Below are 16,260 nucleotides of genomic sequence, written 5' to 3' on the forward strand. Positions count from 1 at the left end.
AATATTAAGGATTGATAGTGGTATCTTCATAAAATGTAACATTCTTCCAAATAGGTAGAGTTGTTGACTAAGCCCATACTCAAAACGGTCACATCCCATACAAAAGTCCTAAGAGAGATCAAGTTGTGCTAATATTGCAAGACGATTTATTTTCTCGTTTCGTTGCAGGAACATTCCTTCACGTTCTTTGGTCCAACGCCATATGCCGTTTTTCTTCAACATCCATGGAGTACTCTGGTTTCTCATACTTCTTCATCCTACGAAGCTCTGGCAAAAAAGGCAAAGTTCAGGAGAGCCACACAACCGTTTGCATCATCTTGTTATATGAAATTCACTTATAGTTTCCAGTTTGTATGTCCCGTGTTTTATCCTCCAACTGTTATTATGTGACACATGAATTTCGTTTCCTTACTTCCGAATTCAGAGTTCATTAAATTAAGCACCATTCCTGGATTTTCGAATCTTTTTAGTATTTCTTTCTTTATACCATGAAATGAAAAGATCGTATGTTATCGTTGGCCGGTAGGCTCCACTCGGGGGAGTTCGGCTGCCGTATTGCAAGTCCTTCTTAGTTGACGCCACTTCGGCAACTTGCGAGTCAATGATGAAGGACACACAACACCCTGTCCCCTGCCGGGAATTGAACCCGGGCCCCCAGCGTGGTAGGCGGTAACGCTACCGCTACGCTACGGAGATCAAGATGTTCTTCTCGTGTTTCTGTCGATATTAGGACGTCATCCACATAAACTCTGTGTTTGCTTGCCAAGCACATTTTCCAAATCCTTTATTAAATCATATATACAAACTGAATGTTGTCATAATACAGAAAAGCTTTTATAGCCAAGATTCTCCTGGCCACTTTATTTCATGACAGCTTACTGTCAGATCGAGTATGCTGAAGATCGTGTTCCCTAACCTTTTTACAGCAACCTGTCCAGCCTCATCGGCCAGCCTCTGTCAGAACAAAGTTTTTGTCAGCTTTCTGCTTATCTAGTAGCGACCTCACTTCTGCATTCACAATGTCTGGCACGTACAGTAAACTATTATTATGTTAGCTGCGCACTTTCATTGGCTCCCAAAGATAACACCATTTCTAATTCTTTTTCAAGACTTGTATTTTGTAGCAATCAATCACTGGAATCAATCTCAATCCTCCGCTATCTCTGCGTTCCTGTCCGTACTGATTTTAGGCGGACTGATTAAATAAATCTAGCCAAGGGAAGACAGATGCCAGATTCAGATACATTGGTAGTACGCTAAGGACGTGTACTTAACGCACAAAAGAAGTTGCTTATAGAACACATGAACCAATTTGTGAGTGCTGTCCGTTGGTGTGAGACGAAGTGGGATTAACGGAAGAAATAGAAAAGGTTAACAAGAATAATATCCGCTTTTATCGTGGGTCTGTTTAGTCGGCGCGACAGTGTCACAGAAATTCTCAGCGAACTGTAGTAGCAAACATTTGAAAGCAGATGTTTTTCGTCTTGGAGAGCCTTAGGCAGAGAATATCGCCAGCGCACATCCAAAAACAAGTAAAGAGACATTCTACTTTCTCCAATATACAGGACTACTAGAAATGATACATTCACTTTCACAATTCTATATTTTCCAAAGTATTACATATACAAATACGATTAATGTGTGAATAGAACTGTAAACTCACCAAGTTTACATTGTGCCGACCCGTTCGCGTTAAGAGTGCAGTGCCTTGACAAAATGGCGACTAAGCGATAACAGAGGCTTTGTGTGTCTGAATATGCGAGATGTTTATCTATAAAAACAGTGGAACGTACACCCAGACGGAATTAGGGAAAAAGAACATTTATATAAACAGAGCAATGTGCGTTTATATCGACAATTTAGGAACACTGGTTGTCTCTGTAAACAAAAAAAATACCGGTCGACAATGTGTGCCAGATGCAACAATGGAGAAGGTGATGGTCAGTTTTGTACACTGACCAAAAAAATCAACAGTACGCGCAAGTCACAAACTTGGAATACCGCCGCAATCTGTACGAAAGATTTTACGATGGCGGTTACATTTCAATCCGTACCGTTTGCAGCTACCACAAGAATTAAAAATAGAAGATTGTTAACGACGCCTTAAATTTTCATCAACGTGCAGGTAGCACCTGAGGACGAGCATTTCGCCTCCGGCTAATATTCAGTGACGAAGCAACCTTCCATTTATGTGAAGAGGTAAATCGCCTCAGATTCTCATAAACGAGATTCACCAAAGGTTAATGTTTCCTGTGCAGTGTCACAGACGAAATTACACTAAGTGATCAAGAGCATCCGGACACCCCATAAAACCTACGTTTTTCATAATAAGTGCATTGTGCTGCCACCTGCTGCCAGGTACTCTATATCAGCGACCTCAGTACTCATTAGACATCGAGAGAGAGCAGAATGGGGCGCTCCGCGGAACTCACGGACTTCGAACGTGGTCAGACGACTGGGTGTCACTTGTGTCATATGTCTGTACGCGAGATTTCCACATATCTAAACACCCATAGGTCCACTTTTTCCGATGTGATAGTGAAGTGGAAACCTGAAGGGACACGTACAGCACAAAAGTGTACAGGCCGATCTCGTCTGTTGGCTTACACAGACCACTGACATTTTAAGAGCGTCGTGATGTGTAATAGGCAGACATCTATCCAGACCAACACACAGGAATTCCAAACTGTATCAGGATCCATTGCAAGTACCGTGACAGTAAGGCGGGAGGTGAGAAAACCTGGATTTCATGGTCTAGTAGGTGCTCATAAGCCACATATCACACCGGTAAATGCTAAACGACGTCTCGCTTGGTGTAAGGAGCGTAAACATTGGACGATTGAACAGTGGAAAAACGTTATGTGCAGTGAAAAATCACGGTTCACAAAGTGGCGATCCGATGGCAGGGAGTGGGTATGCTGAATGCCCGGTGCACGTCATCTGCCAGCGCGTGTAGTGCCAACAATAAAATTCGAAGGCTGTTCTGTTATGGTGTGGTCGTGTTTTTCATGAAGGAGGCTTGCACCCCTTGTTGTTTTGTTTGGCACTATCACAGCACAGGCCTACATTGATGTTTTAAGCACCTACTTGCTTCCCACTGTTGAAGAGCAATTGGAGGACGGCGATTGCATCTTTCAACACGATCGAGCACCTTTTCAAAATGCACGGCCTGTGGCGCAGTAGTTACACGACAATGTTGTTGTTGTTGTTGTGGTCTTCAGTCCTGAGACTGGTTTGATGCAGCTCTCCATGCTACTCTATCCTGTGCAAGCTCCTTCATCTCCCAGTACTTACTGCAACCTACATCCTTCTGTATCTGCTTAGTGTATTCATCTCTTGGTCTCCCTCTACGATTTTTACCCTCAACGCTGCCCTCCAATGCTAAATTTGTGATCCCTTGATGCCTCAGAACATCTCCCACCAACCGGTCCCTTCTTCTAGTCAATTTGTGCCACAAACTCCTCTTCTCCCCAATTCTATTCAATACCTCCTCACTAGTTATGTGATCTATCCATCTAATCTTCAGCATTCTTCTGTAGCACCACATTTCGAAAGCTTCTATTCTCTTCTTGTCCAAACTATTTATCGTCCATGTTTCACTTCCATACGTGGATGGCTACACTCCATACAAATACTTTCAGAAACGACTTCCAGACACTTAAATTTATACTCGATGTTAACAAGTTTCTCTTCTTCAGAAACGCTTTCCTTGCCATTGCCAGTATACATTTTGTATCATCTCTACTTCGACCATCATCAGTTATTTTGCTCCCCAAATAGCAAAACTTCTTTACTACTTTAAGTGCTCATTTCCTAATCTAATTCCCTCAGCATCACCCGACTTAATTCGACAACATTCCATTATCCTAATTTTGCTTTTGTTGATGTTCATCTTATATCCTCCTTTCAAGACACTGTCCATTCCGTTCAACTGCTCTTCCAAGTCCTTTGCTGTCTCTGACAGAATTACAATGTCATCGGCGAACCTCAAAGTTTTTATTTCTTCTCCATGGATTTTAATACCTACTCCGAATTTTTCTTTTGTTTCCTTTACTGCTTGCTCAATATACAGATTGAATAACATCGGGGAGAAGCTACAACCCTGTCTCACTCCCTTCCCAACTGCTGCTTCCCTTTCATGCGCCTCGACTCTTATAACTGCCATCTGGTTTCTGTAAAAATTGTAAATAGCCTTACGCTCCCTGTATTTTACCGCTGCCACCTTTAGAATTTGAAAGAGAGTATTCCAGTCAACATTGTCAAAAGCTTTCTCTAAGTCTACAGTTGTATAAACGTAGGTTTTCCTTTCCTTAACCTACCTTCTAAGGTAAGTCGTAGGGTTAGTGTCCCTTCGCGTGTTCCTACATTTCTCCGGAATCCAAACTCATCTTCCCCGAGGTCGGCTTCTACCAGTTTTTCCATTCGTTTGTAAAGAATTCGTGTTAGTATTTTGCAGCTGTGACTTATTAAACTGATAGTTCGGTAATTTTCACATCTCTCAACACCTGCTTTCTTTGGGATTGGAATCATTATATTCTTCTTGAAGTCTGAGGGTATTTCGCCTGTCTCATACATCTTGCTCACCAAATGGTAGAGTTTTGTCAGGACTGGCTCACCCAAGGCCGTCAGTAGTTCCAATGGAATGTTGTCTACTCCCGGGACCTTGTTTCGACTCAGGTCTTTTAGTCCTCTGTCAAACTCTTCACGCAGTATCGTATCTCCCATTTCATCTTCATCTACATCCTCTTCCATTTCCATAATATTGTCCTCAAGTACATCACCCTTGTATAGACACTCTATATACTCCTTCCACCTTTCTGCTTTCCCTTCTTTGCTTAGAACTGGGTTTCCATCTGAGCTCTTGATATTCATACAAGTAGCTCTCTTTTCTCCAAAGGTCTCCTTAATTTTCCTGTAGTCAGTATCTATTTTACCCCTAGTGAGATAAGCCTCTACATTGTTACATTTGTCCTCTAACCATCCCTGATTAGCCATTTTGCACTTCCTGTCGATCTCATTTTTGAGACGTTTGTATTCCTTTTTGCTTTCTTCATTTACTGCGACGACAATAACATCCCTGTAATAGACTGGCCTGCGTAGTGTCCTGATCTGAACCCTATAGAACACCTTTCGTATGTTTTGGAATGCCGACTTAGTGCCAGGCCTCACCGACCAGCATCGATACCTCTCCTCAGTGCAGCACTCCGCGAAGAATGGGCTGCCATTCCCCAAGAAACCTACCAGCATCTGATTGGACGTATACCAGCGAGCGTGGAAGCTGTCATCAAGGCTAACGGTGGGCCAACACCACACTGAATTCCAGCATTACTGATGGAGGGTGTCCGGATACTTTTATCACATAGCATATTGTCTGTTTTTCTTCTGTGAGAATATTGTGACGAGTATCTCTTACCTTGATATATTGCAGTTGTCGTTTTATCAACTGCCAAGAACAATGGAACAGCCCAGAGAACGCGTCAGTGCTGCTACGGTCAATTGACAGATGTTGCTACACAAAGTATGGGACGTACTTGACTACAACTTAGTCGTGTGACGAAAATGGCACTCACAGTACATTTGTAGAGCGCAAAATGAAAACTTTGTGAGTTTATCGGTTCTGTTCATGCCTCACTCACATTTATACATGTAATAGTTTGGAAAATATAGAGCTCTGATAACGAATGAATCACTTATAGAAGACCTGAATATCTCGCGTTGTAACCACGACGCTAATATCACATGCAGATGGTACTGACAATCAGTACTCCAGTAATTCGTCTGCGAGTGGAAAATAAATAGTGGAAAATGCTGCTGGTGCACCATGGACCCTTTCCCACACACGTTATTTAGGCTGTTCCAGCCCACGTGGCTGTTGACTGTCACGATGGGGCCCAGTCCTAGGTGGAAGTTCTCACCGGCAAAGCAAACTGCTGGTGTTGGTCAGATGGTTTGTGCTTACAAGGATGCGTGTAATACGTCTGCATGGCGCGTAGCCTATAATCGTTGCGTCTGCCCGCGAGCAAGCTTAGAGACATGCAGACTCCCCTCGCGTATCTGAACTTCCATTCAAGTCTGGTCTAGGAATAGCCTCTATGATTAGTAATCAAAACGTCCTCAGTCACGGGTCTGATCTTCCTCACTGCTTAAATTTAGAATAAAAATGACCAGTAATGGCGGCCGATTACTTTCGGCGGAAGAAGTCACTGCCCTTCTGCCAGCGGCATTGTCAAAGAGGGCGGAGGTGCGGACAGAGGTTCAGGGCACTCTCTTGCCCTTGGGGTGGGAAACTGCTCCAAAAAGTCGGAAAATCAGCAATGATCAATGCACGAGGATGCAGAAGACAATCTCTTTAGACACATAATAGTACCCACAGGGCATGTGGCCTGTAATTGAATTAGTGTCACGATGATCTCTTCAGATTCCGGACTAGTCCCCCACTCGGATCTCCGGAAGGGGATTCCCAAGGGAGAGGTGACCAGGTTGCCATGAGAAAAATATTGAATAACCAACGAAAGGTGACATTCTCCAAGTCGGGGTGTGGAACTTCAGAAGCTTGAACATGGTAGGGAAGCTAGAAAATCTTAAAAGGGAAATGCAGAGACTCAAACTAGGTATAGTGAGGAGTCAGTGAAGCGAAGTGGAAAGACGATAAGGATCTCTGGTCAGACGAGTATAGGGTAATATCAGCAACAGCAGAAAATGGTATAACGGCAATAGGATTAGTTTTGAATAGGAATGTAGAGCAGAGAGTAAGTTACTGTGAACAGTTCAGTGATAGGGTTGTTCTCATTAGAAGCGACGGCAAACCAACACCGACAACATGTTCGGGTAAACAGGCCGACGTCGCAAGCTGAAGATGAAGAGACAGAGAGAGTAAAAATTTAGACACGTTGATTTGAATTGTCGACCTTGAAAAGGCATTTGACAATGTAAAACGTTGTTAGATTTTCGAAATTCTGAGAAAAATAAGTATGCGCTACAGGGAAAGACGAGGAACACACAATACGTGCAAGAACCAAGAGGGAAGAATAAGGCTGTAAGATCAACAACGAAGTGCTCGCATGATAAAGGGTGTAAGGCAGGGGTGTAGCCTTTCCCTCGTAATGTTCAAACTATATATTGGAGAAACAGTTAGAGAAATAAAAGAAAGATTCGAGAGTAGGGTTAAAATTCAGGGTGAATAGATATCAATGATTCGCTGATGGCATAGCTATCCTCAGAAAAGTGATGAAGAACTACAGGATCTGTTGAATGGAGTGAACAGTTTAATGAGTACAGAATATCGATTGAGAGTAAATCTAAGAAAGACGACAGTAATGAGAAGAAGAAGATAACAGTGAGAATGGGGATCACGAAGTAGATGAAATTAAGGAACTCTAATACCTAGGCAGCAAAATAACCCATGACGGATGGAGAAAGGAGGACATAAAAATCAGACCAGCACTGGCAAAAAGAGCATTCCGCTCCGAGAGAAGCCTTGCTAGTATCAAACATATGTCTTAATGTGAGGAAGAAATTTCGGAGATTGTACGTTTGGTGCACAGCATTGTATGGCAGTTAGATATGAACTGTGGGAAAACCGTAACAGAGCAGAATCGAAGCCTTTCAGACGTCATGCTATAGAAGAGTGTTTAAAATTAGGTGGACTGATAAGGTAAGGAACGAGAGGTTCTCCGAAGAATCGGCGAGGAAAAAGAAATGATTTTCATAAGGACTGACTCAGCATATACTAAAGTCAGAACAACCTTCGGTGACATTAAAAACAAGGTTGATAACATTAAGAATGCAATGGGAATTCCACCGTTATATGTCGAGGAGAGTGCGGGGAGGTGCAAAGAGTACATTGAAGGTATATATGAGGAGGAAGACTTGTCTGCTGACGTGATACAAGACGAACCGGGAGTCGATACAGAAGAGGTAGGGGATACAGTTTTGGAATAGAATTTTAAAATGCTTTGGAAGACTTACGATAGTTCAAGGCAGAAGGGATGGACAACATTCCATCATAATTTCTAAAACAGGACGACTATTCCTGTTGGTGTGTACAACGTATGAGTCTGGCGATACACGATTTGACTTTCGGAAAAACATCATCCACACAATTCCCGACATTGCAAAGGACGACAAGTGCAAGAATTATCGCACATATAACTTAACTCTATGCATCCAAGTTGCTGACAAGAATAATATGCAGAAGAATGGAAAAGAAAATTGAGGATGTGTTAGATGACGATCACTTTGGCTTTAGGAAAGGTAAAGGCGCCAGAGAGGCAGTTCTGACGTTGCGGTTTATAATAGAGGCAAGGCTAAAGAAAAATCAAGACAAGTTCGTAGGATTTGTCGACCTAGAAAAAGCGTTCGACAATGTCAAACGATGCAAGATGTTCGAAATTATGAGAGAAATAGGGGTAAGGTATAGGGAAAAACGGGTAACGCACAATATGTACAAGAGCCAAGAGGGAACAAAAACGAAATGCTCAGATTAAAAAGGGTGTACGAGAGGGATGTGGCCTTTCGTCAATACTTTTCAATCTATACATCGAAGAAGCGATGATGGAAATAAAGTTTCAAGAGTGGAATTAAAATTCGAGGTGAAAGGCTATAAATGATAAGAATCTCTGATGACTTTGCTATTCTCAGTGAAAGTGAAGAAGAATTACAGTGTTTGCTGAATGCGACGAACAGACTAATCAGCACAGAATATGGACTGAGAATGAACTGAAGAAAGACGAAAGTAACGTGAAGTTGCGGAAATGAGAACAGCGAGAAAATTCACATATAAATTGGTGATCACGAAAGAGATGCAAGTTAAGGAATTCTGCTGCTTAGTCAGCAAAATTACCCATTTCTGAGAATGTACCTTTGTAGCACAGCATTGTACGGTAATAAAACATGGACCGTGGAAAAATCGGAAAAGAGGAGAATCGAAGCATTTTGACACGTTGTGCTACATGAGAATGTTGAGAAGTAAGTGAACTGATAAGGTAAAGATAAAATGGTTCCCCGGAGAAGAACAGGAATATATGGAAAACACTGACAAAAAGAGGTGTCAGGATGGTTATACAGCTGTCAAGACATCACTGAATAACATCAATGGTACCAAAGGGAACTGTAGAGGGTAAAAACTGTAGAGGAAAATAGAGATTGGAATATATTCAGCAAATAACTGAGGACGTAGGTTTCAAGTGCTACTCGGAGGTGAAGAGGTTGGCACGGGAGAGGAATTCGTGGCGGGCCGCATCAAACCAGTCTGAAGATTGATGACAAAAAAAAAAAAAAGAGTTTAGTCGAAGCGTTGACATTCAGCCTACGTTGTTATTGCGGATATCGAACCAATCTGTCTCAAGGATTCGCTTTGTATTGTGCTCTGAGCTTCTTATTATTCAAGTTAAGTAAAAGAAGTTATTAAACTTTTTAAAATGATAATAGCTTGCTTTCAGCTGTTAGAATTTTACTTTACGATTGAAATTTTAGCATTATGCAATTTTCAAGCATCTATAAACTTTATTCAAAGTAATGAGAATAATTTATACCGGGATAACAGTTGGTACAACAAGAAAGTAAGTTATTAAACACTATGCGTGCAGATAATTATTTTGCTCTTTGCCTTAGAAGCCACCCACTCCTTGACATTAACCACGAGATGACTAAACAGAGAGAATGAGCAGATTGACTCATCTGAATGAGTTATACAGTATGTAGAAGAGCGCATGAAAACTTTACAGAGTTGCATTGAAACATAGTACACAAATACATTCTAAGAAATATGTGGATGAACTGAACAAAGTGAAGGAATGGAAAAAAATGGTTCAAATGGCTCTGAGCGCTATGGGACTTAACTTCTGACGTCATCAGTCCCCTAGAACTTAGAACTACGTAAACCTAACTAACCTAAGGACATCACAAACACCCATGCCCGAGGCAGGATTCGAACCTGCGACTGTAGCGGTCGCGCGGCTCCAAACTGTAGCGCCTAGAACCGCTCAGCCACTCCGGCCGGCCGAAGGAATCGAAAATAGCATTACAAAAAAAAAAAAAAAAAAAAAAAAAAAAAAAAAAAAAGTTCTAAGTGAGAGAGATTATCACTCATTTCATTAGTCCAGATACTTTGTTCAGTGTCTTACATAGTCTCGTGTGTGGAAAGGTCAAGGATTGATCTTAGGTGTGCTTTCTTAAAAATTTAAACAAAAACTCTCTCAGTAATGTATTAGCACAAGCGCTTAAAAATGCACTAGCATGGGACTTGACATCTGAGGGGTTGGGGTTGGGTTGTTTGGGCGAAAAGACCAGACAGCAAGGTCATCGGTCTCATCGGATTAGGGAAGTACCGGGAAGGAAGTCGGCCGTGCCCTTTCAAAGGAACCATCCCGGCATGATTTAGGGAAATCACGGAAAACCTAAATTAGGATGGCCGGACGTGGGATTGAACTTTCGTCCTCCCGAATGCGAGTCCAGTGTGCTAGCCACTGCGCCTCCTCGCTCGCTGTGACATCTTACCACCACGTTACGGTAATCGCTATGTCCCGTCATGGCTCCTGTAGACCAAGACATAAAAACGGAAGTTTAAGTAAAAGTTGGAAACCTGTTCTGTTTGACATTAAGAAACAACGGTCCGTGTTTCGGTCATCAAAAACTGTCGATAGTGTTTGATATCGATTTATCGCTTCCGCGAGCTTTCACCACCGGTGCGCTGTTGTGCCTGTCGCTAGAAGGCAGTTATGTTCGCGCATGCGCGGTGGACCCACGGTTGGTGTGTAAAGGAGCCGCCGCAGCGTGTTTGATTTCACTTCCGGCGAGATAGTACGACGGCATACTGACTTGAAGATGGCGGCCAGGTGTACCGCCGAAATATTGTGTCCAGCTGGAGACCTGACATGAATGCAACTAATTATTACTCCGGGAAAGTTTATGCAGCCACAACTTTAAACTTTGTCGGACAGGCACTGAAGACCAAGTCCACTTCGTCTGTACAGCTGAGGTCACCACAACGGAAACCATTAACAAAATCCATGATATGGTAATGCAAGACGGCCGAATACAAATTCGTGAGATTACTGTGACTTTAGGCATCTCAACTGAGCGACTGCATAACATCCTGCATGGAGAATTGTTCAAAAAAATGTTCGAATGCGTGTGAGTTTCTAAGGGACCAAACTGCTGAGGTCATCGGTCCCTAGACTTACACACTACTTAAACTAACTTAAACTAGCAGAGGTTGAAAATACCGCTTCAGTTGTAAATTACTTTATTTTCACACGACCGGTTTCGGACTGTTATAAACCCATCCTCAGGTGTCGTACTGGGAATAGCAAAAGACGGGAGATAATTTTCACACGCCGCAATACACATAAAAAACACAAAACAATTTTTTTCTAAAAAGTTTCAAAAACTTTTAAAACATTTGGAAACCGCCGGTCGGGCTAGGTGCTATGAAACCTATACTAATGCGCAAGTGGCACCAGACAGTAACACAGACCACTGCCTGGGTAGGGAATATATACAAATGATATCACGACACTGGTACACGCGGCGCTCGGGGTCCACAGCACAGCGTAAGTGTCGTGATATCTTTTGTATATATTCCCTACCCAGGCAGTCGTCCGTAGTTTTCACAACTTTTCAGAATTTTTTTTTTTTATTATGTGTGTTGCGGCGTTTGAAAATTATCTCCCGTCTTTTGCTATTTCCAGTACGACACCTGAGGTTAGGCTTATAACAGTCCGTAACCGGTCGTGTGAAAATAAAGTAATTTACAACTGAAGCGGCGCCGGCCGGAGTGGCCGAGCGGTTCTAGGCGCTACAGTCTGGAACCGCGCGACCGCTACGGTCGCAGGTTCGAATCCTGCCTCGGGCATGGATGTGTGTGATGTCCTTAGGTTAGTTAGGTTTAAGTAGTTCTAAGTTCTAGGGGACTGATGACCTCAGAAGTTAAGTCCCATAGTGCTCAGAGCCATTTGAACCATTTGAACTGAAGCGGTATTTTCAGCGTCTGCTGTAATGCTCAGATGCTGATGTTCTGCCAACAGGATTGTTTCACTTAAATTAAATCATGCTAAGAACAACACACGCATCCATGCCCGTGGGAGGACTCGAACCTCCGGTGGGAGGGGCCGCGCAGTCAGTGACATGGCGCCTCGAACCGCGCGACCACTCCGCGCGACGTTGAGAATTGGCTATAAAGAAGCTATGTGCGACGTGGTTCCCGCGATTGCTCACGGTCGACTAAAAGCACATCCGGCACAACATTTCAGCACAATGTTTAATCGCAAACCGCAAGACCTTTAGCGCTGAGTTGCGTCTGTTGTTGAAACCTGGAGACATCATTACACACCAGAGTCAAAACAATCGACAGACTGGTGAAAATGAACCGAAGAAGGCAAAGATAATTTTGTCAGTTGATAAGGTGACGGCCACTGTTTTTCTTTCGGAGGGAGGGGGGGGGGGTCCCAAGAAATAATCCTCATGAATTACTTGAAAAAAGTCAGAACCATAATTGTACTCAACTGTGCTTCGCTGTTGGGTCGTTAAATACTTGCGTTGGGTGAAAAAAGACCAATGTCGGCTTTGAAAAATGTGCTCTTTCATCAGGATAATCCACCATCCCGCATAAATCTAGATAAAATGGTGAGAGTGTATTAACTGGGTGTTGAATTGGCTTCTCATCCCCCATATACACCAGACTTAGCCCAAAGTGACTTTGGCTTGGTGGGGTGAAATTTTCATCAAATGAGGAAGTGATAGTTGCAGTCAACGAATATTTTTCAGAGTTTGACAGAATCTACTTTTCCGATGGAATGAAACAGAAAGAGGATCGCTCGACTAAGTATATATCCTTCAGAGGAGACGATGTCTAGAAGTAATGCGAGTTGTATACCAACAAACATTTTTCTTGCTTTTTTACGAGACTTATCAAATCAAACAGTTTTAAAATGCAGTATCAGTAAGGAAACATCTGTGATGTAGAAGTGTAATTTAGAGGACACATGCACGAAGGCGCCATCTTGTAAGAGGTAACATAAAACTTTTTACATCGAGCGAGGTGGCGCAGTGGTTAAAACACTAGACCAGCTTTCGGGAGGACGACGGTTCAAACCCGTGTCCGGCCATTCTGATTTATGTTTTCCGCGATTTCCGTAAATCGCTTCAGCAAATGTCGGAATGGTCCCTTTGGAAGGGCACGGCCGACTTTCTTCCTCATCCTTCCCTAATTCGATGGGACCGATGACCTCGCTGTTTGGTCCCCTCCCCCGAAATCAAACAAACCAACCGACAATTTTATGATGCAACATTTAGTAAAACGTGTTATTTCTGTTGCAGCGCATCGATCTTGCTGGAAGTCGGAGTTCCGGTGTGACAACGGAGAGTGCATCCGTCCTGGCTTCGTGTGCGACGGCGTCGTCGACTGCAAGGACGCCAGCGACGAGGTGCACTGCACACCAGGTGCGGGTGACGAACACTCCGAATCGCTGGAGGCAGTAGCGCTGGACCTACATACTGTGCAACACTAGACCTTGCTCTACCTTACGTGCCAAAGGGTCGACACACGCAAATCCTCCACACGCTCTTAATGGTCATTTCCTTCTACGATTAGGCTTGCATGCCTCTTCGTTCCACGACACCTCTCCGTTGCTCTTCTCCAACATATTTGACCATATGTAGGTCGGAACGCAATAATTAGTTTTGGTAGCCATCCATTGCTCATTCGAAGGCAGTCTTCTCGTATTCTTTGATTTTTTCCAATTACTGAAGAGACTCTCAATTTCTTTGTATGTTTTCATTGCGGGCGTGACCAATTGCACTACAACTTTGGAGTCCTCTCGGAGACTACACTTCCATTGCTTTGATTTCTTTCCTGTCGTTGGTTCTTGAGATCCTAACTACATCTACATCTATATACATACTCCGCAATCCACCATATGGTGCATGGAGGAGGGTACCTCGTACCACAACTAGCATCTTCTCTCCCTGTTCCACTCCCAAACAGAACGAGGGAAAAATGACTGCCTATATGCCTCTGTACGAGCCCTAATCTCTCTTATCTTCTTCTATGTCCTCCCTCAATCCGACCCGATAGAGATCCCAAACGCTACAGCAGTACTCGAAAATAGGTCGTATTAGTGTTTTATAAGCGGTCTCCTTTACAGATGAACCACATCTTTCCAAAATTCTACCAATGAACCGAAGACGACTATCCGCCTTCCCCACAACTGCCATTACATACTTGTCCCACTTCATATCGCTCTGCAATGTTACGCCCAAATATTCAATCGACGTGACTGTGTCAAGCGCTACACTACTAATGGAGTATTCAAACATTACAGGATTCTTTTTCCTATCCATCTGTATTAATTAACATTTATCTATATTTGGAGTTAGCTGCCATTCTTCACACCAATCACAAATCCTGTCCAAGTTATCTTGTATCCTCCTACAGACAGTCATCGTCGACACCTTCCCATACACCACAACATCATCAGTAAACAGCCGCACATTGCTATCCACCCTATCCAAAAGATCATTTATGTAGATAGAAAACAACAGCGGACCTACAACACTTCCCTGGGGCACTCCAGATGATACCTTCACCTCCGATGAACACTCACCATCGAGGACAACGTACTGGGTTCTATTACTTAAGAAGTCTTCGATCCACTCACATACTTGGGAACCAATTCCATATGCTCGTACCTTAGTTAGGAGGCTGCAGTGGGGCACCGAGTCAAATGCTTTCCGGAAGTCAAGGACTGTGGTATCCGTCTGATACCCTTCATCCATGGTTCGCAAGATATCATGTGAAAAAAGGGCGAGTTGCGTTTCGTAGGAGCGGTGCTTTCTAAAGCCGTGCTGATGCATGGACAGCAACTTCTCTGTCTCAAGGAAATTCATTATATTCGAACTGAGAATACGTTCGAGAATCCTGCAACAAACCGATGTTAAGGATATTGGTCTTTCCTAAGATGCATAAGAAATGGAACTGCCATTGTCCTACACAGTTTCACCTGAAGTTTTCATCAGTGCATTCTAGTTTTGTCACACATCAGTGAGAATTTTGCGACCGCGCCATGATGGATGCATCGGTTCCCCTCGTATCACAGGGGTTAAGCACCGTTGTCAAAAGCAAGCGGCGTACCCGGACAGTCACCTATTCAAGTACTGGCAGCGCCAGAAGGTGCTTAACCTCTATGGTATGAGGGGAACCAGTGTATTTCTCCTTTGCCTTCACGGCAGAGTGGACAAGCTTGAGTCGTGGCATGGAGTCCCTGACCGCCAGTTCTCTGTGTCGATGTTTTGGATTCAGCTCCAAACCTATCGGCAGTGCCATATGAAGTGAGGGCATGCGGTAATGTTGATGGCAATCCGTCCATTGGATCGGGACGTTAAGCTCGGCAGCTCCCTTGTTTCTCTTCTGCGTGCCGGCACCGTGTATCACACTCCCCCTTCTTTTATCACCTCCAACACGAACGTGTCACTGCATCGTGCACACACCCATTGCGCTCACTTGCACTTAACAGAGACTCTTACATACACGGCTCTCATATTTCGTGAAGGAATGGTGCCTTCAGGCGCGAAGAACAGGGAAAACCTTTTCAGCTGAACCTGCTCTTCGGGGTCTTCCAGCCACTCATTCCATATTTTTTTTTACCAGTGAAATACTAGTTTATATTCTTTGATGTTTTGGTTATATTCACATGTGATATTACAACCGATGTAATTAAAGATTGATATTTCTTCCGGACAACTGACGTATAAGCACACTTTTCATTTTATTATTTGCTTCGTATTGAAGCCTGTAAGTTGGTTTGACTCTTGGGGGGTGACAGATACATCATTTGCTTATGTTATTCAGGAGAGGCAGTAACATTCTGTTCATTGGTAAAGAGAAATGTAATAACAGTTTAGGTTGTTCGATTTGAATACCTGCTGGCAGTATTATTTTCCACTGCTCAGCCACGTCGTCTAGGCAAAGAATGTTTGCATACTCGTGCACTCTTTAAGGAACCATTTTCTCCATCTAAGGGCTAATACAATATAATCGTAACTGATGAACGTGATGATGGCAGCATGCTGCTGAAACGCGTCGTGCTAATTAAATTAAGTAAAAAAAGTAAGTGAAGCAGTAAATTGTTTCATAAATTTAAAATACAGTTGCAGTGCTCAAAGCATTCTAAATAACGTTGATAAATTTGATTTCAACACTTGAGCACCCAGAATATTGAAATAAACAGTCTGGTTCATGTTGACTGTAACTTGAATTGGTGA

General features: G+C 43.1%; 1 protein-coding gene across 1 annotated transcript in view; it reads left to right on the forward strand.

Annotated features, from left to right (window-relative positions):
* The window catches only part of LOC126456274 (G-protein coupled receptor GRL101-like), a 490,877-nt gene that overhangs the window by 212,245 nt on the left and 262,372 nt on the right, over positions 1–16,260 (forward strand). Inside the window, exon 5 of the mRNA XM_050092026.1 lies at positions 13,318–13,440. Within this exon, the coding sequence (XP_049947983.1) occupies positions 13,318–13,440 (123 nt within the window). The remainder of the gene's footprint in view (positions 1–13,317; positions 13,441–16,260) is intronic.

Source organism: Schistocerca serialis, chromosome 2 (genome assembly GCF_023864345.2).
Source record: "Schistocerca serialis cubense isolate TAMUIC-IGC-003099 chromosome 2, iqSchSeri2.2, whole genome shotgun sequence".
Classification (NCBI taxonomy): domain Eukaryota; kingdom Metazoa; phylum Arthropoda; class Insecta; order Orthoptera; family Acrididae; genus Schistocerca; species Schistocerca serialis.